Raw genomic sequence first — 25,616 nt, 5'->3', positions numbered from 1 at the left:
AACTAAGTATGTGGTTTATAATCTGCGTTCATACATAATCAGTTTCAAGTTGTTTCTATAGATGCTGAATGTAAAATATTTGGATCAAACAGATTGTATTACCTTACATAACTTGTTCTCTTCCATATATTCAATGCCACATTTCTTTCTTTTTTTTTTTCTTCTCCCTGCCCTCCTCGATTGTATCGGTTGATCCTGTGATTGGGAGCTTATTACAGCTATGGATTGTACTTTGGAACAGAGCTTCTAAACATAGAGGAAGCCCATCAGTGGAACAAATGACTAGTGGGTGGCATTCAGGCAGAGCAGCATATGCATTCTTTCTCATTTTGTTTGCCCTAAGGAAAGTTTTCACGCATCCTGCAATGTATTTTCCCTCTGTCTCCTCACCTCTGCTGGTTTCTTCTTTGTCACCTATGTTTGTTACAGTGTCCTATATATTCTGGCCCAAATTTTGTCCCTACTTAGTTTTTACTTGTCCTTTCTTAGCACAACTTTCCATGGGCTTCACTGAAACTTTGCTTGTGTAAGAATTAAGAACTTCCAGATTTGATTCTTTCAGTAAAGTCTCTGCACATTTTTTTCCCCTGCTCATGCTGATTTCACTGGAAATAATTCCTTTTGTGCTACCTACCAGCTTCTCCAGTCTTACCATCATGGTTAAATGACCATCTCGCAGTCAAAGATGGATTTATTTAAAGGCCCATGAGAAATCATGGCACAACCTTATTCTTATGTTAAATATAAGTGAACTGTGATCTCTCTAAGTGTGATGTTTTGTCAAAGGTCACACAGAAAGGTAGTGACAGCCAAAAATTTAAAAAAATTATCCTTAATCCTAGTTCCTTTCCTTGGATACAAGAGTTGTCTTGCAAATGCTCTATTTGTCTATTAATACTTAATTTTCGAAGGGAGAAGATTTTAGTTATTGCTATCCTGTCCTACCCCATTAAATACCTGCATTTGACCTGGAAGATTTCTCTAGAAATAGAACTGCTGTTTTAGAGGATTTCTTTTCTAATTGCAATGTGATTGGAAGTGAAGTTGGTTTAATTGAGCAAAGTAGATTTAATATGACAGAATTTCCACTGGGCTCTTTAATTCTGAGGTTTTGCCACTTCTTTGCAATATCTGCTCCATCTGAAACTTTTTACTTGATTCTAGCTCTTTGACTCACTGAGGCATATTGTGTTATTTAGGTCTAAAATATCTGTTACCACAGTGCCGCTTCTGTTGTGAATACAAAATCTGCTTCCACATGGTATCTCAGCTAAATGCTATATTTTACAGATTTTAATTTCAGATCTCCTTGATGACAAATAGTAGTTTCTCCATCAATAAACTAACCCTTTTCGCCACTTCAAATCACGCTAACAGTTTTTTGTTTTCAGAGAGAAAATCAAGAAAGGTCTTAAGGATTTGGAGGAGGTAAAACCAGCAGGTGACACATATATACATGAAGGATTAAAACAGGTAGGTTTTACTCATCTTCTTGCAATCAAAATATCCTCTGTTCCCACCCTTTAGATAACAACAGCAACCACCTGTAACATAAATGGATTGATTGTATGCCTCGGTCTGTTACACTTAAATCTTTTTGGTCTTCTAAGTGGTCCAAAGATTGCCCAGATACTATGCAAATCCCATGCAGAAGATCAGCCATCATAGAAAATTGCCATATGGAATTTCTTTGACTTGATCGTTCACAGTAGAGAGTGTTTTTTTGTTATGAATTCAACAGCTAACACAGTATACCAATTACATGGTAAAGAGTCACACACAGCTTTGTAGGGCTGCGAGTCTAACAGTGCCTTCTAGAGCATGTGCTTATGGAGAGTTTACTGCACAGATCAGCATTTTCAAGACAAAAGGTCTTAATTTTGGACTGTCTTAATTATGGAGTTCCCAACTGCTTATATTTTCTTGAGACATACAGTTAAAGTACACTTTGCGATTTTACTGGCAGACTCAGGCCCTGAAGGTGAGGGGTAGGGTGATGATCTAAGCTTTCACTGTTATGGACAGAAATTCAGTTTCTTCCTTTATACCTGCGGAGCCAAGTTTGTAATTGTGATCTGTGGGCTGAAAAGCTAGGCAAACAGAAGCTTGTTGCCATTTAAAAAAAAAAAATAATTAGTGTTAAGCCATTCTTTTTATATCTTGGAACCTGCTGATTGACATTTGAAATCTGGGGGGTAGCAAAGGAAATGTCATGGTGGATTGTCATCGTTTAAGGCTGGGCCGGCTCTTAAAACGGGCGGCAGATGCTCTGTTAACGCCCTCCCTTCCCCTGGGAGGGGAAAGGATGGAGAAAAGGGAGAGAGACTTATGGATTGGAAATTAAAACTACTTTAATGATACAATAGTGATGGAAAATAGTATAATGTATTAATACTAATGCTACTAATAATGGAAATAAGAGGAAAAGTATAAAAAGCCGATACTGCGTGTCCCGATGCTAGTCGGGGATTGCGGGCCGCAGCCCGCCGGGGCTCACACCGCTGCCGCAGCAGGGCAGACACCCCGACATCCCAGACCGGACCCCGCAGCCAACAGGAACCTGATTCAGGAATCACGGATCGGGGTTGGAGGCAGGAGAGCGAGCAGGGTCCCACAGGGATGCCGACCATGAAAGAAGATAGCGAGATCCATGTGATCTCTTAGCTTTTTACTGAGCATGGCGTGGATGGGATGGAATACCTCGTTGGTCAGTTTTTTGTCACCTGTCCCGTCTGCACTCTTCTGCAGGTGCGACCCTTTTACGACTTTTTACTTGCGTAACAAAAGGCAGCCAGCAGTGGCCTTGGTTCTCATAGGGATGAGTATAAACATCGGCCCCTGTGCATACCAATCCTACTGGTACTTCAGTAGCAACTATAAACATCGAGCGTTATCAGGTCTGAAATGCAGACACTGTCTGAAAAACATGTAGCTGTACTTTCAGAAAGTGCAGTTACTTAGAAGGGACTTAACTGAAAGAAAAACTCCTGAAAACATAAAATAGCCCTGTTTAGCCAAACCAGGACATTGATCTAAAGAGAAGTGAGCTTCACAACTCAGAGAGTATCTGTCCTGAAAGAAGCAAGTGTTTCCAGGGGTTGATCAGTTAGTGACTCCAGCACTTCAGAGATGGGCTTACTGGTGACTGGAGAATACTGATGAATGATTTCCTTGTTAGTAGTGAGTTAAAGGGAGGCAGAGGATTGTCACGAGAGATGAGTTTGAAGATGATGCTGAGCATTATTTCAGATGCTATATTCACTTAGAAGGTGCATCTTGGTTAAAAGCTCAGGTGTGATTTTAAGCTGAATAAATATTTTTTGTTTTCAGGCCAATGTGCAAATCGAGAAGCAAGGAGCCTCAAGGTTTTCTAGTATCATCATTGCATTGACAGATGGCAAGCTAGATGGTCAGATTCCTTTGTATGCAGAGAAAGAGGTGAGTGCTAGGTGAAAATGCGTGTTATATTCTGAAGAGTTTGAGTGTTGCGTGTTGAATGAAAAAATGCTTATTCCTCTGTTCTATTCTGGGGCAGGCAAAGAAATCCAGAGAGCTGGGAGCTAGAGTTTACTGTGTTGGCGTCCTTGATTTTGTACAAGAACAGGTAAGAATGTTACTGTTTTAGATTACCAGGCAGTACCTTGTCACAGGGTTTTATACAGTTAGTGTTAAGCAATGTAGAAATTAATTTTACTTGCATTAGGCAGTATAATGTCTTCTCAGGCCCAGGAAGCAGACACTCAGATGTGTACATAGACATAAATAGAATGTGTAGGTGTCACTCTCATTGCCGAGAAGACCTGTCGGAAATACCCTTGCTAACTGGTAGCTGCCAGTAGGAAAGGATGCAGGCAAAACCCCTTTCATTAAGATGGTGACCAGATTAGGCTACAGGTAGCATGAACAGAGTAGCTATAGACAAGCTCGAAGCAGCATGTATAACAGCCTTGGAATAAGAAAAAGAAAGGAGGATCCATGTCCTTCATTGGCTGAAAGCTCTTCCAGAGTTGCTATGTCCTAATGAAGGCTGTAGCTACTCTTGTACTGTGAAAGTGTCTTAAATGGAGAAGTATACAAAAGACTCTTTACTACAGAAGGCGCATAGAAAGGCTTTTTAATGGAAGGCAGAGCAAATAAGGAAGGTAATTCTGGAAAGAGTTAGGAAATCACTGCCAAGATTCGAGCCCTAAAAGGTTTTTTTAGTGTGGTGCTTTGACACAATGGCTAGCCACTATACCATTTTGTTAGCTGCAGTAGGTTGTAGTAAGTCCTCCCATTTAGAAAAGTCATAGTTAGCTATGAGGGAACTGAATATTTTCCTTTTCTTTGCAAAGTTGATGGGAGTTGGTTTTAGACATCCCTTTACATATTAAGGGTGAAAAGCAGTATGATGAATTTAGTTCACCAAATGACTCACGTGTTTGTATGCATTTTCTCTCCAAAGCTTGAAAAAATTGCTGACACAAAAGAGCAAGTCTTCCCTGTCACTGGAGGATTCCAAGCACTTAAGGGGATAATCAATTCTGTGAGTATCAGGCAATAAGCTTAACATTTCCTCAAGATTACAGCATACTCTCCAGTGCCACTTATTTTTCCAGGCAGAATTGGTTCCTAAATCAGTAATTGCAATATATTAAGTTCCTTCCTCCTTATCTTAGAGATGCAGTCCTGTAAAGTAACATTGCCTGCCACTTCTGCAATTATTCACGCTCAGACCTTATGTGGAGTTTGAGGACTCCATACAAGTGTGGTGAGTTTGAGGGGGATGAATTGAGGAATGGCTGCTATAGGTTAGTCTGGAAAAAATTGAGACTATTACTCTAGAAGAGTTGAGAACAACTGATTAAAATCATTAGGAATAAGTGCAATTTAGGATTTACCCAAATCTTCATATTCAGTGAAGCATTCTAAATATATACTTTAGCCTTGCCTTTAACCACTTGTTTTCTCAGTAAGTGGTAAGACTTTCAGTTTCTTTTTTTTCAGCATGCCATGTCAAACTCATATCAGTGAGATGAGGCCATTCAACAGATTACTGTGATTTGCAAGAAGGGATCAAAGCAAGAGGATTGTTTTGGTTGTGATCAGTGGCTTGACAGTATTTTAGCCTTGTGTCAAGAAGACACCTTTGATTGTAGGGACCTAATTTATTTGCCTCATCTTAAACTAAAGTCTGTGTGTTTTACGCAAGGTTAACAGTGCTGCTGCTGCATATAGGTAGCACAAAGCTTACTGTCAAAAGCAGGTCAAAACCAATAAAGAAATCCTTTTTCTGAGAGAGATCCCATTATAATTCATTTCCCTTTCCTTTTTTTTTAAAGAAAGGATACTACTCACATACAGGATATTATGCAGTCATGAATTTATCACTTCCCTTGAATAGTGTGTTCTTTGTGGAAGTTAATGTCATAATGAAACAACTTATTTTCCTCCTTGTTGCTTAAAATAAATGTAATTTCAGAATCTTCCTTGCGCATTCTAAAGAGATATAATCAACCTTTTCATGCAGTGACATTTATTTTCCTGAAAAGACAGTACACCCCATGTGGTACTGCTTTTTAAAAATCTCATTCTATGCCTTTTTAAAGACTTACAAGAATCAGTTATTCCACTAGTGCGAAGTGATGCAACATTTAAGCCACTGGTGATAGACTTATAAATAAGAGCTCAATGTTTAAGCCCAGTTGATTACATTAAGTTTCCAAGGATACTGCATTTCAAAATGCATCTGTCAAGATAGAACTAGATAAGGGACTAGATGTTTGCATTCAGAGTTTCCCCTCCAACAAGGGTCACTGACCTGCAGATTGGACCCTTCCAAGGAGTCAGGTTTCTCCACTCTTCTTGCTCTTTGAGGAAGCAGCAGGAGTATGATTGCTTGAGATTTCTGAAGAGCTGAGCTTGAGGAGTCTGTAATTCAAACACATGGAAGATTGGCATAACATGTAGGTTGTCCCATTGTCCCCCATTCTCAGCCAAGGTAGTTTTGGGCCGTTTCTGGCTAGTAGCAGTGCCAGTCTGCTTCTTCTATACCTCCCAGGAGCTTTCAAGTACCTGTACTTTTTTGTACACAGAGGGAGGAAAGCTTTTCTGATAAGATTTGGCAGGTGGTATTTGCACAAGCCTCAATCCAGCTTCTTCTGGCACTTGTGAAAAAGCCAAGTGTAAAAATCCCAGATTTGTGCATATCATAGCTGTAGAGCAAGAGGAAGCAGCATGTAGCGGCAGCACCTTGTTCTAAGATAACAGCTTAGCACTGAGAGGGACTGTACAGAAAAAACAAACTTCAGGTACACTGTTCAGCTTAAATGCATTGTCTGCTCCTTTAAACTGTGACTGAACTCCTGAATTGTTTAAGGTTTTATTTAACAGACTGCAGCTGGAATAGACTTTCAAAACTTCGCTTACTATATATGTCTGTCCTCAAAAGACTCTTATGTTGTGGCTGTCAGAGCAATGGAAAATGTTTTCTTGCTGATAAATAAAGGAGCATGAGAAGGCCTTTCTAATAGGGAATGTATCAACTGACTTCAGTCTCACCTGCATCTGTCTCAGTTGTTGGGGTAAAGGATCAAACAAAAACAGTTAGCGGTAGTGATTTGACAGCTCCTGAGAGCTTTTAGAGGCTTGAATATTGTTTACAGCTTTCTGAAAAGCACTGAATCTAACCAAAATTTTATTAGCTGTAAAGGCATTTGAAACTCTCCTTTTCTCTTCTCTAGTAAGCACATTAAATGTATTTCTTGGAAGCAGTGGGAGAATGATATCCTGCCAGCATCCCCGTTTTACCACAGAGCATGAATGGAAGTATCCATAGATAGGGGTTTTTGGTTTGTTAGGGTTTTTTTTTTGTTTGTGTGTTTTTTTAAATGCACGTGTGGTGGCTGTATTAACATGATTTTTTGGTATGCTGTAGTTATAACTCAATTTCCTTTGAAGGGTTTTGACTGATTGTGACAATTCATTCTCATTGCATTATAAAATTGGTAAGCAGATCTAATTGAGCATGAAGTAGTCAGAGTTTTGCTTTTTATTCACAAGTATAAATCCATTTCAGTTTGCAAGTTAGCTAGAGAATACAGGCTCAAAGAGACACTCTGTCATAAAAGCAAAAGCTGATTTCAAACCAGATGAAAATGAAATACCCATGTCACAAACATGCAGAAGTATTGCTCAAAGTGTGGTGTCAAAGGTGCAGTTGTGAAACCCTCCATGAACATTGTTGAACACTTCTACTTTAGAAAAAATACAGTGTTTACAGAAATGGCAGTGACCCAGCAATTAAAACCCTCAAGCAAAACTACAACACAAAACTGTTCAGTAGGAATCATTGGAGGAGCTGCTCGAAGCTTCCACTAGATTTGTCTCTATCAGACTCAGCTGTAAATTTTTTGGCTGCTATGTTGTTATACTTGTAGCAAATTTCAGGAGAGCTGAGCAGTTGTTAATCTTCATTTGTTGACAGGAAAAAAAAAAGTGATAAGCTTTATCATAGAGTATCTGTTAGTACCTGCTTCTGCAGTTGTTTGAAGTTTAAGCAATTATTCCAATGTATTTTCTTTGGACAGATACACAAAGTATGTTTAATCGTGGCCAGGGATTAACATTCAAGACAGCCGAGATGAGCATTTAGAGAAAGCCTAGCTCAGATGTTGAAAAGCTTGCATTGTGTTTTGATCACCTTCTTAGTTTAGATAAAATCCCAGTGAAGTGAGTAAGGATTTAAGCACCACCACGCTGTGTTGTGTTTCTGTTGCATAATACCAACTAACAATTTAAAACTCTGCAGACTTTTGTGAAGGGGCGACTGTTTTGTGAAGTTTCCAGATCTTCTGGCATTGCTAATATCTTAACTTCACAAAGTAGTAATTAAACAGCATTGTCAGGGTAAATAAATCTAAGCAAAAATCTAGGGCTTAGAAGAAAAATGCTAAAGGCAAATTATTATGCTATCAGGAACAGTTTACTGATGTAATTTGGCTGATAATTACATGGAGTATGGCCTCATGAGCAAGCCATAGCAGTGTGAAACTGTAAGGGTTTGGGAGTGCACAATTTAAATCACCATGTGGCAGTTTAGTACTATAGGAAAAAAAAAACCGTACACACTGCTTCTTCCCCTTCCTTTCCTATACATGTTTTATGTTAATTTTTTTTTTAACCCATTTGATAAAGAACCATTTGGGAATTTATCATTTATGTTGTTAGATCTGAGTCTGTCTGTCATAACCAAAATAGCACATTTCTGCCTGACTTTGGGGGAGTGTTGGTGAGGCTGCACATCTCTTGGTAGAAGGGTGCTGGGCTGTAAAGCAAGCAGTCTGTAAGCAAGCTAACTCAAGAGTGCCTCACTTGCATCTAACCAGACATGGTCCTGAACCAGCACTTTCATAGGAGAAACTGTGGAGACTTTGTGCTTACTGAATAACTTAGACTCACAATTTCCCTAAGGCATCAGTCTCTACAAGATGACCAGAGACTGTGAGGCGGACAGCCTTGAGAGAGTTGGATAGTATCTCAGGCATCAGGTAAACTCTTCTCTGTAACACAAAAACCAGTATTGGACTTCTTGTCAAGGAGGGGAGCAGAAGATACGTATTTGTAGAAGCAGGAAATGTTGCTGTTCTGAACACTGCTCATTTTAACTGTTTGATCACTTATGAAACAATGAGTGGAGGAATAATGAGAAGCAGCAGTTAAATTAAGGAGCTGGGAGCCAAGGTGCTGCTACCACTTGAATCAAACACATAGAATCTCTTTAGACAAGACAGTATCTTTCATAAGGGTGAAATGTCTGTAATGTTCCCATAACACTCTGTTGTAAATCAGTATGATGTTTTAATTTCAATTTTTCCTGCAATTTTTTCATGTTTTACCTGCTTTCATGGCACATTTCTCTGTGTGTGGTTTGCATAGCTGAGGAAATCTGAATTGCTTTTATGTGCCACATTCTGAAAAACAAAACCAGTGAAAGATCCCTGCTTCCCCTTTCACGTAAGCAAACACAAGTCCTATTGACTTGTGAGTGAAAGTTGTCTGGTTGTCCCTGCAGGCAGAATTGGACAAGGGTGGCCTTTAAAAGTTTTATTAATGGAACTCACTTTTGTAACATTATTAGAGTGTGTGACAGTTCTTAAGTAGACTTAAACACATTTTTATACTAAAGTGAGTTGGCAGCACTTAATACAGGAAGTTAAAATATATTTTGTACTTAAGAAACCCCACAAAAACATATCACATAAGACTACAGGAACTGACACATGCAGAACTTAAGAGGAAGTAGTCAGTTCAAAAAAAGTCTACAATTGTTTTATCTTTAATTATTGCAAGATTTCTTAAGAATTCTACCTGAGAAGGATTAGAAATAGACTTGTTAAGCTATCTTTTTGCTTGTTTATTTTTCAGGTGCTCAGTTTTGAGTTGTTCATTTTATGTGGGAAAACCACCCTTAAACATACTGGACAAAAAAAATTGATCAAGAAATGTAAGCTGAGCAGTTGCATCACCTAGAACAGTTTAAACTGAAGCTAAGTTGTCTCCAAGCTGGCCAAGCCCCTCAGGAAAAAGCCCTAACCCTTAGCATAAAGTTGTAAGTTTGTCCAAGAGAAGTTGTGAATTCATAGATAATATTGTAACAAAATAAGGGACTCTAAGTCTTGAACGTCAGTGTAAGTCTGGAGAGACAGGACCCAGTAGGGCAAGCTACTGATTGCCCGTGGACAGCCCCCCTGCAGCTGCACCTTGACTACTGCCTTCAGCTCTACAGATCTTACTGCAGGAATGGTATTAACAAAAGCTGGAAGAAGGTTAGCTAACAGTATAACTGTGAGGGGAAAGGGACAGTACAACAGGAAGGAATGATTCTTGGAAGAATACAGTAATACATACATCAGTAGTTCATTTCTCAGGCAGAGTTTTTTTTTGTGAAAACGCCTGCACTGAAGTGAGTAGCAGCACTTGCTACATGGTACCTTACCCAATGTGATGACATTTCTCAGTATCTATTCAAGTATCCACCTCTCAGTGAACGGGTAACCTGAGGGAGGGGAGACCTCAGTGTTTGTAGGATGTAAACTCCAAGGCCGAGTTGGAGTTACTTTGAGCCATCAAATGAATCTATCTAGGAACAGTAAAATTGAACAAAGGATTAAATGCATCCAGGGTCCTTTAAAAAAATACATTCATTGCTAAAGCAGTATAAGCAGGTAGTGCTATAAAAATCTTACTGCCTAATTGTAAAAATTCTTTCCAATAAAACTCTTGTTGATGATAGAGGGAAGTTTGCTCCAGTTGTAAAGAACAGTCAGCAAAATCCCTCTATCATTCAGATTCATTTGAGAAACAGTGAAGGATATATATTGAATATCCATGGGGTTTCCACATCAGTTAGATGGTTCCTGTATCAATCACTGTGCATGACAATGCATTCCTCCCTTTAACTTGCATGGTTTGGTGACAGCCAAATCAGCGGGGCCCAAAGGGAACCACTGGATAAAACGTAGGTGGCAGTGGCATGCTGAACAGCTCTCAGTACCTAACTAGTCACTGCTCATCTTGAATGTCACAACAGTCATCGTCACTACACTTGTACCCCGGTGCCTCAGCAGAGAGTGGGGCCGCACAGGCTGTTGACAAGACTTGCTGAAAAGCAGACCTGTACGCCTTACAGTCTAACAAAAAAGTCAGCAGGGAAAGGCAGGCACAGGGAGAGAGGTTAAGCCACCCATGTTGGACAGCGAGTTGGCGCCAGACGTGGGAAAAGAACAAAGTCTAGCGAGCGGTAGTCAGTTACGTTGAGGTAGGCAAGAGCTGTTTCACATGAAGATTTTTAGCCTTTAGGGTTGTAAAACTTACTGCAATAACTACAAAAATGTTCTCCAGCCTCTCTCTGTGAATCTGACACCTTCTGCACTAGAATATGCTATGAGCAGCACTTCCTTAGTCTGACCTGGCTTTTGCACTGGGGTGGTAGTGAATTATTAAACTCATACCAGTCAATCAACATCTCCCACTGTAACCTGCTGTAAGGCAACAAAAGAGGTCAGCAGAGTTCATATTTATGGAGGCTGGGAAACCTAACAACCGCGGTAGTTAGTGCTCCAAGGTTAGACATTCTGGTAAATTCGCGGCGTCTCTAATGTGAATGTTTACTGAGCCTCTTGTGTCTAAACTGCTTGTGTCTCAGTGGCCGAGTTGCAAGCAACTTGGTTATCGAATAGTAATCGGGGACTACATTATTTTTGAAGTAGTTGATACTTCTGTCCTGAGTCAGCTCAGCTCACTAGAGCTGAAATTACTCCCTAGTCTACCTCGCTTAAAGTCTGCGGAGTCCGCTCCCCTGAAATGATGTCCCTCAGCTGCAGATGAGGGGAGGAGGGTCAGCCAACTGACTGCACACTGTTAAGATTTTTCAAGAGCAAAATCAGCTTAAATAGTTCATTATCAATTATACATCAACTTAATTGGATCATTTCCTGTAGGAAGAAAATATGCTCAGTTTATGCACTGGGAATCCAGGAAGTGAACTATTAAACATTTAAGGAGGTGGGGGGAGGAGAAATGCAACAAGTTATCATTAAAAGAATTATTCTGATTAAATCAGTCATCTTTAATCCCCTTGGATGGTCTAATATTCAAGCTGCACTGGATGCAAGGTTTAGAACTAACGTTGTGCTATGTTTTCCATGTGATTGAGACCGAGTAGATAGTTTTGGGAATTACTGCGTGTAGTTGTTAAAAGGAATCAATGGCCTGGAATAGAATGCTTTCTGCTCTACCCTTCACTGCTGTGCAGCCCTTAATTTGACGTTCTCTGACATATTACAAACCATATAACGTTCTCCTGGAGAACAGAGAGCTTGATAAGCCAGCAACATAACTGACATGGTTCCAGTTCGTGTAAGCATGCATGTGCCTTGTGATTTGGATTTGACTTGTCAGCTATCCCTGCATTGCTATCAGTTCTGTTACGTAATGGATGCCATAAAACTTGCTTAAAATGAAGTACTTGCAAGTCCAAATGAAATACAGTTTTTAATTAGTGATAGTACGGAAAATTTGGCTCAAAGAAACCTAATTAAAAAAAAGATAGCCCAAACAACTTTTTTCCTGTTATGGAAAGTAGCAGTTTCTCTTGATTCTTATTTACATTACTTGGTAAGTAATGGGTTTAGGGTTGTTTTTAGTAATTTGGAGGTAAAGGTTCTGATGCTGTTAAAATACATCTCTCTTATGACCCACGGTTTTGTCATCTACATTTGGTTTACTCAATGACTGCAAATGAAGTATTGACATTGTGTAATTAGAATAATCTTACTAACCTGACACTGCACCAGGCTTCTCTCTGAAGGTTATTTTATGCAAGATCATACATCTCAGGGATTTTTTTCATTTAGATAGAGGACAGGATAGCATCCTTCCCCCCATCCCGTTTACTCTTGCTCTTTGTCTAAGGCATTGCTGAGCAGTGTCAGGAAGTAGGCTGAAATTAGCAGCAAGTTGTAGTTAAGAGCACACATGTTTGACAGCAGATAGAGGTAGATCCCATTAGGTGTTAACTGCTGTAGTTCCTTTGCCATTATTTTGTTGGAGGGAAGTATCAAAATGGTGTTTCCTATGAAAGCATGCATTTCATTCCAAGTTATCTTGAATTGATTGTCTTCTGTCTAGTGTGAGGTGGTCCTGTTGTCTCTTTACTTTCAGCACAGATTAGCACTGGGGCAAAAAAAAGGGAAGTGATAGGGCTTGCTTTAACACAGTAGAGACCCCTGATGTGAGACTGACCTACAGATACAGTATGGAATTTCATTTTGCATATAGTTCCTATGTTTTGGGGTTGGTTTTTTTAATACTCTTTTCATCACGTTCAGATTATAATGACATGGACCTTGTAACACTATCTAATAGGTAGAAGATTTCACTTTTGAAACAAGCAGTTAACTTCACAGAGTTTAAAAATTAGTTACTGTGATGAGAAGCTGGCCTGTCTAGAGCCTAAGGTGTGCTGTGAAGGTGCCTCTGACTTAAAGATCCTGAGTATGATTAAGGTTACTAAAGTGTAATCACTGAAATCAAGGGCTCTACTTATATTAATTTCTTCTTGTAAGCTACTCCAGGTCTTTATCTTTAAAGCCTAACTCTACCACAGTATAAGGGGGCACAACTCCTTATTCAGGTAAAAGAGCAACAACTCATGAATGAGAGAAACCACATAATTACACCAGCATATGTACAGCATAAGTTTTTCACCACCCTGATTTCACACATGTTCACTTTTACATGCTATAAGGTTCAATGAATTCAATATGAAAAATACTGATCTATGGACAGTCAGCATTTCATTCTGTAGAACAAAAGTAGCAAATTACACCAATTAAACATCTCCTGCTTTACTTTAATTTCCTTTTTACTACCTCAGCAGTAGTGGAAAAAAAAAGTTTTGAGTTACAAAAAAAAAAAAAAAAGAAATTAAGCTGCCAGTAGTACTTCTAGATGACTCATAGAGAAGTAAAAACACATGGAAACATGGGTTAAGCCCAGTCCTAACTCAGCCAACGAACACAAATGAAGCAAAATAATTTTAGGAACTAAAGCGCCTGTGTGAACTCAGTTTTGGTGGTTTCTGCTTGACTCACTCCAGCCAGACAGGCTGCTAGCCCAACCTAGCTCAAAACGACTAAACCAAACAATAGTACAATATTGTTTTCATTACACATTATTCTGAGTTTTACAGCTCCAAGCTGTAAAGAAGAACAAAGGCATGGACTTACCAGAGAAGGGACTAACTCAAGAGCCCTGTTCCATGGGCTCGGACAGCTTCACAGAGCTCTTAGACCCCAGCTCTGCTCCTGCCTACCGCTTAAACAGCTGCTCCCCAAGCCCCAGTTGTACAGGTGTATGGCATTCCCTGATCAGCACTTAGTGGGAGCCAAAAGGTGTAGGCAATCCCTAATCAGGAAACAGCCCACACAACTTGAGTATTACAGCTGACAATCAAAAGAAGCTTTGCCTATGTGCACAGATCCAACTGAGACTAGTAATGCTGAAGGTAGTTTTAAATGCTCTTATGTTATCAGGGCCCTCTCAGACACTGTTTTGTGAGTTAGCTGTAGCGTGTGCTGTCTCCTCTTCCTGTCCCCCTTCCTTCAGTCCATTTTATCAAATTAAGTATCCATGTTTTGCACTAACAATTACAAGGTTGTAGGTGGCTAACTTGAGCATGTTTACCATTGTATCTTGATTGAGGGCAGAACTAAAGGAGATGCAGCTCTTTGTGATGCAGGTGTCATGGTTAACTGAGAGGTGCTTGGCGCAGTATGTAAGGAAAGGCACATCCTCTTTGCGTGTCACACTATGAACATAGCTTCTCCAGTTTTAATTATGTTTGCAGTTTACCATAGTTCCTAGATCTGCTTTCCTCATGGTTAGTTATATTTTGCTCACTAGGTGTTGTGTTTATAAGCATCCCTAGAGAGAATGATGAACCCCACATTTGGAAGGGAGAGAGGAAAGAAAAGGGAATGGAAATCTCTACCGAAAAGCCATTGTCTTGAGTCTGCTGTTAGACTAGCAATTAAGTTTGGGGTTTTTTTGTGCTGTTTTGCCATCTTTCTGAATTGTGCAGCACACATTTTGCAGTGAGCATACACATAACTGGCTGGCAGCGTATCAATAGGCAGTGCTCCAGGCACAAGCTCAGAGTGCAATGAGCAGGAGCTAATACTGCTGTAAACGTATTTTTGCACATGGACTGTGGAAGTGATTATGCACTGTCAGCATGTTTTGCACATGTCTTGCCATACGTGAGTATAGCAAATAAGATTATTTTCTGAAGGTGAATATTTTTTTCCTCTTTCAAACTTGGCTCTGGAAATAGCAAGTTAGATGCATTTGTCTTATTACAGCACATACACTTTTGTTCACAGAACCGTATTGCCTTCCCGTGTAAAGAGTCAAGCCATGCTGATTCGGGATTGGCTTCCAATGAGCAATGATTTAAACAAAGAGGTACATGTTAGAAATTGAACTGTAGGGAGTAAAGGCCACCAGTGACTCTGGAAGTCCTTAGCTGTTCAAAATTATTAGCATGCGAAGTCTGATCAAAGTGTGTCAAAGAGGTCTCTCCCTCCAGCAGTTCACAGTTATACTAATCTTTTTACTGGGAACCGAACACCTTACACTCCGTATATCACTTTCTAGTTTCAGAACAATAGACTTAAAAATTGTTATGGTGGTTCATAAAGAATCCAGCTGTGCTGACGACCTGCTCCAAATCCTGAACTCAGTGTACAGTTCCAGGGACGAACAGATGCCATGCGAGTTATGATTTATGGTGCTGACTGCTGCCAAAAACTTTTGAACTGCATACTGGGGCTAAGCAAAATCGAATGGTGCTTTGAAATAAATTGACACTTAGCATATTTTGTTAATTGTCGAGGTACAGTTAGGTTGCTCATGGCTCGTTACTATTGCATTGTTCTCACAATTTCTTGGAACATGAAATTCATTAAAGTGCTGGAAAGGAAAGTTGTTTTAGCCTGCATGTAGCACTGTACGTGCATGGTACAGCTCTGTTCCACAGTGTGTTCTGAGTGTATGGTAGTCAAAATAGACTGACTACCTTGAACAGCAGAACGCTACTGCCTTCCCTTTTTCCAGCAGCCATACATGCTTCCTAAGGAGTGTTAAGATTGCAAGCTGACAGCTGTGATTTTGATGGGATCCTCTCCACTTTGATTAGCCTCTGTGTTTGCAGCTGTGGCAGTTCCACGTAGTACAGTTCTGTCTCAGACTTGGAGGAACTACTCTGTAGTTCCTGCACAGTTCTCCATTTCTGTAGCTGTAAGACAACAGGCTGACAACTTTCAGCTCTGTTTTGCAATTTGTTTTGTGGGGAAATGTTTCTTTCTGGGACAGCTAGCATTCAGGGAGGTGACTAGAAGCAAAGCCTTTGCAAGCCCAGGAGAAGAGCACCCTATATTTGGTGTGGAGCTCTGGAAATTAAATGGATGACATCAACTCTCTGAATCTCTCCCTGCATGCTGTTAAACTAAGGCAATTAATAGTCTTACTTGAATTTATTTAATGTCAGCAGAGTGATTAACTATCCTATCCAGGGATGGCCTTATATAGTGATTATTTCAACAATTCTTGTGGGCAGTAGGTTTCTAAATAATGAATTTGCAATGCAGATCATTCTCTTTGATTATCCTGAACTGGGAAAGAGGGAGCATAGTACAGATTTTTGTAGAGTTCATTTCAGTCTTGCTGACTTTGCAGCCCAGGTTTCCACAGCAAGATAGTTTAAAATTAGTTTAAATTTTTAAAAGAGGCAGGGGGAGAAGAAGGGAGCTGAAATTGTACGTATGCTTTGGTTTGTACATTGCCATTGTTAAATGTGCTTCCAGAACACACAACTGAGCTCCATTAAAAGCTGTCACTGTTGAAACTGGTCAGATCCCTCCTCTTGGGCTTGCAGAAGTGGCAAGTTCAAGTGGCACGGTTGCAGCTGTGCGTAAGCCCACTTCAACTGTGTGGTAAAGCAGCATCTTCTTGAAAAGGGAAACTTTGACAATTGACACGCACCTTGGAAAATCCCTTATCAGAGCTGTTGTTGAAAGATCATTCCACAGGGGTATGAGAAAGGGTGACACAGGAACAGACCTGATCTAGAGATATCAAGGCATATTAAATAATAAACATGGATCATAAGGCAAAAATGAGTAAGATGCCTTCACATCTTTCCTCCTAAAGAAGAGAGATGAGCTTTTTAGTGGAGTGCATTGTACTAGCTTGGAAGGAACAGCTTGCATGGAAAGAGGGAGAAAAAAAGATTAAAAATGATAGAAAAGAGCGTGAGCCAGAGCAAAAAAAAAAGTAAAGAAAGGCCACAAGTTTCTATACGTCCTTTTAAGATATGAAATATGTTCTCCTCTCCCACATGTGAAAGGACAAGTGGCAATTGGTGCCTTTGAAAATATTTTCAAGTTTTCCTTTGTGACAGCTAAATGCTAGTTACCATATCCTTGTGAGGCAAACCATTCAAACTGATTGTGCTTGGTACAGTTAATGGGATTTGAACCTTTGCAAGAATGCTATGATTTTTACTTAATTGATGGAAAATTTGGTTCTGCTTATTGTTTCAGTGTTGCTTGGAGGGAGTGTTGAGAACACAGCATGTAAAAGGTTGAGCAAAGAGGTATCTATATGCTTTTAGGTTGGTTCCACCTGGTTCCAGTCAATTCTTTACCAGGTTTCTTTTATTTCTGCTTCTTAAGGTTTCTTGATAATTGTTGTTGAAGGGAAGGATTGTCAGGGACAAGGCAGATTTCTATACCGTTATCCTTTTTTTTTTTTTTTTAAAGCATGGACGATCAAGAAGCTTTTTGAAGCATGGAAAAAAACTAGTTAAACTTAGAAAAACAAATTTTAGTATTTTCACACAGGTTTTTTTTTTCCTAATGTAAGCTTTGTTTGGGTGAAAATGACAATCTTCGGCAACCACCCTTGCAAAGAGACTAAGGATCTCTGAACACTACAGATTTCTTAAGCCAAGTAGAGAATGGCAGTAATTAAAATGATGAAAAAATAGTGTCAAAGCAATTGTTTATTTCTAGGAACAGTATTAAAAGCCCATATTTTCCTGCTTTATGTTAAGAGCAGCACATCTACATGTATAGATATGGATTCCATGTTGCTATGTGGGAAAGCAAATCCTGAACCCTATGTGGAATTTTGCTTTTGTTCATGAGTTGTGATCATTTAATCTAGACCATATTTCATCTCAGTTGGGGTTGGTTCCCCCGCCAGTTTATTCTTAAATCTAAAGAGAGTTAAGCATGTCCAGATAGGTTCTTTTCCTGTTTTATATTCATTTGGAAATACAGTGTTAGAAAAATCACTATCAGATACAGTGCAATTTCAGAAATACTACTTCCCAAGAAAAGACAGATTATGTCCATCATTGTCTTCCCCTCTCCCCGCCCCTCCAATTCATAATGTGGCCATACCTCATCAGACAGTGGGCAAATAAGAATGCGATAGGAGTTGGAAAGTTTTTCCCTGTCTATATAGGGCTGCTCTAAAAAAATTTAATGAATTCAGTAGGCTTTCATACTGCCAACTACTAGATCTGTACTTCATATTAAAGCAAGTCTGTAGTCTCATTACCTTAACTTGGACTATTCATCTGACTCAGTTTCTTCAGAGAAAAAAAGAAAACAGAACATGTTTTTGCAGTAAAAGAATAAAATGCTTTATTCTTTTTTTTTTTATTATTTGGCATAAAATATTCCCTCTCTGCCCCCCAATAAACTGTGTAACACTTCCTCTCTCTACACTGAAATAGGAATCAAAAAGCTAAGTCCTTTTTTGGAAGCGAGATGAGATCCTCAGCTAATATAAACTGGTTGACTTGCACTGAACTTCAAGCTACATTCTTTCCAAAGATCTCTATTGCTGTGTCTCATCCGAATGTATACGCCTTCAAGGTCTCTATTTTTTTAAAATGCTACTTAATGTTTATAAATGGGTTTTGAAGCATTAAAAAGGTAATTTGTGCACAACAGTTTGTGGGGAGACAGGTGATACAGAAAGTGTTAAATTAGGCAGGCTATACTTTTTCTTGGAGCTTGGCATGCTTTTTGTCATAACAATGACAAATATGTTATTGTTTCTACTGGGCCTGGCTATGTAGCAACAGAAATCACTAGCAGATACAGAGAGTGGAAAAAAAAAAAAAAAAAGACATATTTAAAGGCAGGAAAAAGGAGTTAAGGATAAGACAGAGTTACATTTACTGACAATGTTACATTTACTGACAGTGAAGGCCAGCTCAGAAGCAGGCACAATTTTGGCAAATGGAGGTGGGGGGGGGACAGTAACAGGACTTTCTACTATGTGCATGATTACAAGGACCTGAATTGATTCCATGTAGTATTATATATGAATGCCTGCTAAAAATATACTACTTATTACAGGGAAAGCTATATAAAGACACTGTGAAAGTTTTTTGAGTGAGAAGAAAATTAAAAACCATTGGGAAAAAAACCCCAGACATTATCATGTGAAGGTAGAAGGAAGTTGAATTGTGGATTGTTTGTGTGTGTTTAACCCCTACAAGCTTCAGGAGACTCATTCACCCTGAGTTAGCAGAAATCCTGTTACCTGCTTAGAGAGGGGGATTAACATTTTGGTAATAGGTATCACATTTCCTTCCTGGACAAGAAGAACAGGTAAGAGATGGGGCCCTGCTGTGGGACTGAGATCTAGCAGTGGGAGGAGAGTATGGTCTCACAGTTAGATTCCAGCAACAGCTGTAGTAAGGCAAGCTTGATCCCTTCCTTCCGAGATGCACCATTTTCTAACAGATAATGAAGTGGTCTGCAATAATCAACACCTAGGTGCTATTTATGCCTCAGCTTAAGTGACCATGGATAACTTGATCAACAGATGTATTTGTAGATGGTAAAACGTGACTTGGCTGAAACTAAGAGTAGTGTCTGAGACCTTTGTAAGTACAAATCAGTCAAAGGTGTCTAGTTCCTCCTTTCTCTTATGTTCCATCTCTTGTATTTCTAAGGCACCTGTAGGAATATTGTTTTGTTCCAGCCTTTTGGAAGAAAATTCCCTGACTGGTCGGAGAATCAAAGCAGGCTGACTGGTACAGCAGTGAAAAAAACCCATCCATCAGACGGCAGCGCAGTCAAGAGCACCGTGTGTTCTTGCTCTGCTTTACATAGGGCAGGATGCCAGCACTTGGAATAACGTGCACTTGGCTTGACCCACAGATTATTGGAAGACTGCTTTTGACTGGGTTAAGTTTTGGATCAGGCTCCTTGTGACTAATTTTTGGCTTAAACTTTAGGATTGGAGTTCATGGAAAATTAGGTTAGGGATCTGGTCAGAAATTTAAAGATTAAAATCAGACATCATTATGTTTTGAAGACTGTCCTGGATTTAACAAACTAATCCAAGTCTTACAAACTCTTAGGAGCCTTGACTATGCAGGTGTGCAGAAGTTTTACAGGGTCAAGGCAATGTCCTACAAAGTTGGACTTACAGAAAGCAAACCTGTAGCTGTGCATGTGTATCTTCTAGGGACAAGTGTTTAAAACAATACTTCTCACTGAAATAGCACTCAAACCTGTTTATGACTAGTTTCCTCCTTTGCAATAGGTTTTGAAGCAATCATGCACTGAGATTTTATATTTGGAGCCATCCAGTGTCTGTGTGGGAGGTAAGTTTTTATAATTTTAAAATAATATTCAGTTATTACAGGACTGTGATTTCTCTGTTTTACCCAAAGGAAAATCCCACAAGTGTCTAGAATAAAATATCTCCATCTAAAAAAAATCCTCAAGGAGCTTAAGAAAGATCAGATCCTTCTCTGTTGAGTTATTTTTCTCAGAAGAGCTGTCTTTCAGGGCCTGCTTTCATAATTTTGGTAATGCATGTAAAAGTTTGAGATGCAGTAATCTGTTCTGCACTTGCCCTCGTGTTCAAAGCAACGATACATATTCTGTGACACTCACATAGTGTTTTACCTATGGTCGTGGAGTTAAATTCTGGGAATCCTGATAACATATGTTCATATAAATTCATGACAATATTTCTAGTGCCCTGCCCCAGATCCATGGAGTGTAAGCAGTAAAGCATTTGACTGCATTTTTGTGCAGCAAGTGGTAATACATTTATTAAGTAAAAGAGTTACATAAAATTTTAAGGGCTTGTCTTCTTTCTGGGTTTCACAATCCACCAATAGTTTGAGACCAATCAAAATAAGATAATTGCAAAATCTCCTTATTTTGATATTTTTGTAAAAACATGGATGGTGTCAATGAAATCAGTGGCCTTGGTAAACAAACCATTTTCACTCCTCCTCTGTGCACTTCACAAATAGCGTGGCCCTCATGTAACTTCCAGAGAAATAGTTCTAAGGAGAATTGTTTTCTTCATCCAGCACTTTAAGTGGGTCTGATCCAGGTTTGGTGAGTCTTCTTGTTAGGAGACCCAGATTTCTCATTTATCAGAGTATTCACTGAGAAACTGTTTCTTACTGTGCAACTGAGCCCCAAATCCTATTGATAGTCAGAATCAACTTCCATTTTAATAGGGTTGCCTCAGTGATAAAGATTTGGGAACAAATCTTTATTTTTCCTATAGTGACCTAACTGAAGAATGCAATACCTGGGGTCAATTAAAAAGGAAAGCTGAGTAAGTTTGAAGCATTACTATGTTGTGCTTCATTTATTGCAGGCTGTATTGAAATTCTCCTTGTCTAACTTACTGCAGTGCACTAAAGATTGGTGATTTGTGGTTTTTGCTTTTCTCTCCAGAGGAGTTTCAGGTTGTTCTTAGAGGAAGTGGCTTAACCCTTGGTGGGAAAACTGATGGTGTTACTTGTACCTATCAAGTAAATGGAACTACAATTCGTAAGTATTGGAAGTTTGAGATGGTCTGCCCTTATATTTCCTAATAAGTGATTTATTTTGCTTCTTGTTACCTCATTTAATTAAAATCAAAAGAGAAAAATATCAAAGAGGAGGAAAACAGGAAAGCTCTGAGGATTAGTGAGAGGATGCCAGTTATTTCACATCTTGCTCAGTGGTTTGAATTTGCTACCAATTGTTGTTCGCTGTAAACTGTGACTGGTGTTTGGCAACCCAGTTGGCTGTGTGAATTAATATGGTGATAACCATCTGGCTCCTGATACTCAAGTAAGCAGATGTTTGCCAACGAAGAACACCATGACCACAGAGCGTACCAAGTGCCCCTTCTTGTAGGAAGACCCAGGCCAAGACATAGGCTCTCATCATGATTCCAAAAGGCACTATGTCCCAAGGTGCACTTACCTTGCTACCTTGGAGAATCTCTGCTCATTCTGTCTGGTGTACCAGATGTATAGCTATTGTGCTGTTTGTTTCAGAGGTTTGGCGGGGTGTGGGTGCCTCTCCGTGACATGCAGTCAGTCCTCCTCCTGGAGCTTCTGCAATAGCAGAGAACGTGGCCAAGTCAGAACAGCTGGTACTATTTTGTCCCTGTATTTTGACATGGTTCATCAGCTCAGTGTCCCAAACAGCACTCTCCTGCATGAGTGAGTCTCACTGCAACCAGATCCCTAGCTGGACTCTCGTTTCCTCACCTGTGGAAAGGAATTCTGTTTCAGATGGAGTGGTGTGGTGTCTTTTACAGCCACTTTCCCTGTAGCTTTATCTGTGTGTTTTGTGTTTGTTGTTTTTTTTTTTTTTTTTTCATTTTTGAGGGGGGATATATGTGTGTGTGCAAATTTTTTTTGTTTTTGTTATTAGTACTCACCATCATCCAGATGTTACAATCCTTAGTTATTCCTTTGTCAAATTACTAGTGTCACTGGGGAAATGTTTCTGAGTGGAATGCTGCAGAAGTTAGAAAAGGTCTAAAAGTAATTGTGAGGTAGTGCAGACTATTTTCTTCTTGCTATCAGATTAAGTAAGTATGCTCACGGAGAATTTAATTTTCAGCAAAATATTCAGGACTTGGTCTTCCCTTGCTCAGTGAGTTACTTGCAAGCAGGGCAGATGAAAAGTCATGCCAGAATTTGGATTAGTCCCCTTCTGCTGCTCTGTTCCCTGAACTGGCACAAGGTAGATGATGGTGGAAAAAATGCCATTAATGGAAACCTCCGCCATTTTTTATATCCAGAAACTGAAGTCGACAGCTAGTATAAGTACATCCAACTTCTTGCTCTAAGCAGTATCCCTTAGAAGCAAGCCAGACTGGAAAATGACCAAAAATGGACTTGTAGGAAAAAAACAAACTAATTTTTTCCCTACCTACTGTCTGACTTTTATATTAGCCTGTTTCAAATTCCTATCCAATTGAATATATGTTTCCAGTACATTTTCTTCCTTACTCTGTATATCATATATACTTCAATGGGCTGCCAATCTCTCCTGCCTGTTAAATATCTAAAGTAATTTGGAAGAATAACAGAATAGCACAGTAATTCTGGATAAAGGCAACCTGTGTAAATAAGTTCTGCTTGTATAAATTTCCCTCCCGTTTCAATTAAAGTTGCCACCTTTGTTTCCTATGTTAAACTATAGCTTACTTAAAAGTTGTTGCATAAATTGCTTCATAGAGCTAGAATTTGGAACGTGGCAAAATTATTGCTGCAATTATATATTTATTATCATGGTGTACCTTTCTTGGAGAAGTGGGGAAACAGACTAGTTTAATTCCAGGTGAATAAAATTAATTTCACACTATCTGAAGTAAATAGTTGAGACATCAGTTACATGACCTGAAGATAATTAGAACTTAAATTTCCATTTAAGTGACTGGTTTGCAAGTCATCAGGGCTCCTCAGTTCTATTCCTGCTTTGCTCCTGACCTATTGTTTACCATGAGCAGTCGCTTCACTACACCCCAGTCTGCCCATTTGGGAAATTAAAACAATAGCACATACCTTCTTCACATGAGTGTTTTGAGGCTTGCATCAATATGGTTATGTTTGTAGTGGCATTCGTACCAATCAGGATCTTCTGATGGAGTGTATTAAGGTACTGGTGGAGATGAGGACCTATAGAACATGAGAGTTAAGGAGGGATTTAGCCATTTTCCATAAGCTACTATCATACTAAGAGTTTTGGCATTATTTAGTAGCAATGCTAGCAGCATACACCAAATAAGCTTGTGGTACTGAATGATTGTTAGGTTGTGGTGCTGCTCAAATTTGGGGCTGTGCCAACGACAGCCCCTGGGAACTTGGGTTTTGATGTGCTCCATGCTACAAGTGGGGGATGAATCCACTGTGGAGAGTGTCCAGAGGAAGCTGGCACAAACAGGCAGAAGTCCAGAACACAAGCTGTAAGGAAGGACAGAAAAGTTCAGTTTGTTACATCTACAGGAAAGGAAGAATGGCCAAAGTAATTGTTAAGAATGGGCTGCTGCAGGGCTGAAAATAGTAAGCTGGGCTCTCCCAATTCACTGAGAAGAAAACAAGAGGCAGTAGGCTTCAAATTCTGTAGCAGATCTAGGTAAAGTATTAGGAGAATCGTTCCCACCATAAACATTTCTCAGGCCTGGAATAGGTTGCCTAGAAAGCCTTTTAACAGCTTAGATGAATGTCAGTGAAGAATGTCTGAAGTGCGTTGCCTTCTTTAAACGATCATTTGAAATGTTTTCTGACTCTGGTTTCTCTAATTCTTTGATTGTTCAGACTTTTATAGCTGTATGGCATGTGTATGTCTGCTTTGCCATGGTAGAAACAATTATACTTGGACAGGATGAAGCCCCCAAATACTTGCTAGCATCTGATGTGAGAAATTCCAACTAAATCTCTGGGCTGCTATTTTTTTTTCCCTTGGCTTCAGGAAAGGGTGCACTGAAGCACACGAAGGGAGGGGAATGGCATAGTGATGTATCTATTAGACACTGCAGTGTAAAACTACAACCTGCTGCATGGGGTCTTGCCAGAGGCCTGCTGCAGCCTGCCCAGGTCCTCATCTTCAGCAATGGACAACAGCAAATGTTTAGGGAGTAGTATAGGAAGGAAATAAGGAAATTTAATGTGATCCTTCCCCTGATATGCTCCAAGTGTTGTTGTCTCAGAGGAAACCTAAAAAGAGAACAGTGGAGCTAGGATGGACAAAGAGGTAGGAAGGGTGCTTTGAGCAGTAGCAGGAGGAAGGAGATGGTCCCAAGAAAAGGAAAATTGTCCCTGCAACATTGCGTTCTCCTCTACAAAAAACTGGCAGTCTCTCAGCAGAACCCTCACCATTTGAGGGCATAACGGAGGGTACTTGCATGAGGATGTACTTGATTTTTGGAGTTCCCCTTGCTGATAGCCTGGGCTCCACTTTGGGACCAGCCTTAGAGCAAACCATTATTTTGTCAGTTCTTCTGGTTTTAAAAGATGCATTTGGCATGTTTCTCTTTTTGCGTTTATAAAGAACCATTACCAAATGCTAGAAAGGAAACCTGCCAAATGTAGCTGTGGGATAGAAAAATAATCTATGAAACATATCATTAAGACAAAAACATATGGCAATGTGCTAATCCCTCTTCCCCACCTCACAACTAGCCTCAAATCTAGGCCAAGCAGTCAGTACAGATTATAGCACATAAGAAAAGCTCATTTATGCTAACAGCTCCTCCTTCAGCTGCCCCTGAACTACTTGTATGTCTGCCTGTTCCCTAAATGCAGGACAGAGTCATCTCCAAGTTTATCTGGCAGATCATTTATCTGCTCTCACCCCTAAATCAGGAAATAGTCCATGCTTACAGGAGCAGCCAGTATGAAGATTAACAATCCTACCATGGGGAAGTTTGGCAGGATGGTTCTGCACACATGAGCAGAGTTTTTCCCAGCTTACCAAATGCATGAGGTTAAAGAGCTCTCTCCTCTCCTTTTCACAACTGCGGAAAAGGAGTGCTGCGCTGGACAGGGTGCTCTACAAATAGATGCTTTGTAAGTGTAAGAGATTTGCAGACAGCTAGAGACTCAAAAGCACGAGAAACACTGGAGAAATAGGCACTCCAATCGCAACTGATAAAATAGTCCTTGAATGCAATGCACAGAGTTGGAGCTAATTAGCAACAAACCTTCATCTTTCCAATATTAGGAAACCCCTAAT

At 39.7% G+C, this 25,616-nt stretch overlaps 1 protein-coding gene across 1 annotated transcript in view; it reads left to right on the top strand.

The window, feature by feature from the left end:
* Nucleotides 1-25,616, top strand: part of ANTXR2 (anthrax toxin receptor 2) — a 71,137-nt gene that overhangs the window by 8,818 nt on the left and 36,703 nt on the right. The window contains exons 3-8 of the mRNA XM_009710255.1: nt 1,392-1,473; nt 3,331-3,438; nt 3,536-3,604; nt 4,445-4,525; nt 20,176-20,236; nt 21,336-21,431. Coding sequence (XP_009708557.1) covers nt 1,392-1,473; nt 3,331-3,438; nt 3,536-3,604; nt 4,445-4,525; nt 20,176-20,236; nt 21,336-21,431 — 497 coding nt within the window. The remainder of the gene's footprint in view (nt 1-1,391; nt 1,474-3,330; nt 3,439-3,535; nt 3,605-4,444; nt 4,526-20,175; nt 20,237-21,335; nt 21,432-25,616) is intronic.

This window comes from Cariama cristata, unplaced genomic scaffold (assembly GCF_000690535.1).
Source record: "Cariama cristata isolate BGI_N322 unplaced genomic scaffold, ASM69053v1 scaffold9051, whole genome shotgun sequence".
Lineage (NCBI taxonomy): Eukaryota > Metazoa > Chordata > Aves > Cariamiformes > Cariamidae > Cariama > Cariama cristata.
Note: the sequence above shows the minus strand (reverse complement) of the source record. Positions and strands in the feature narration are given on the sequence as shown.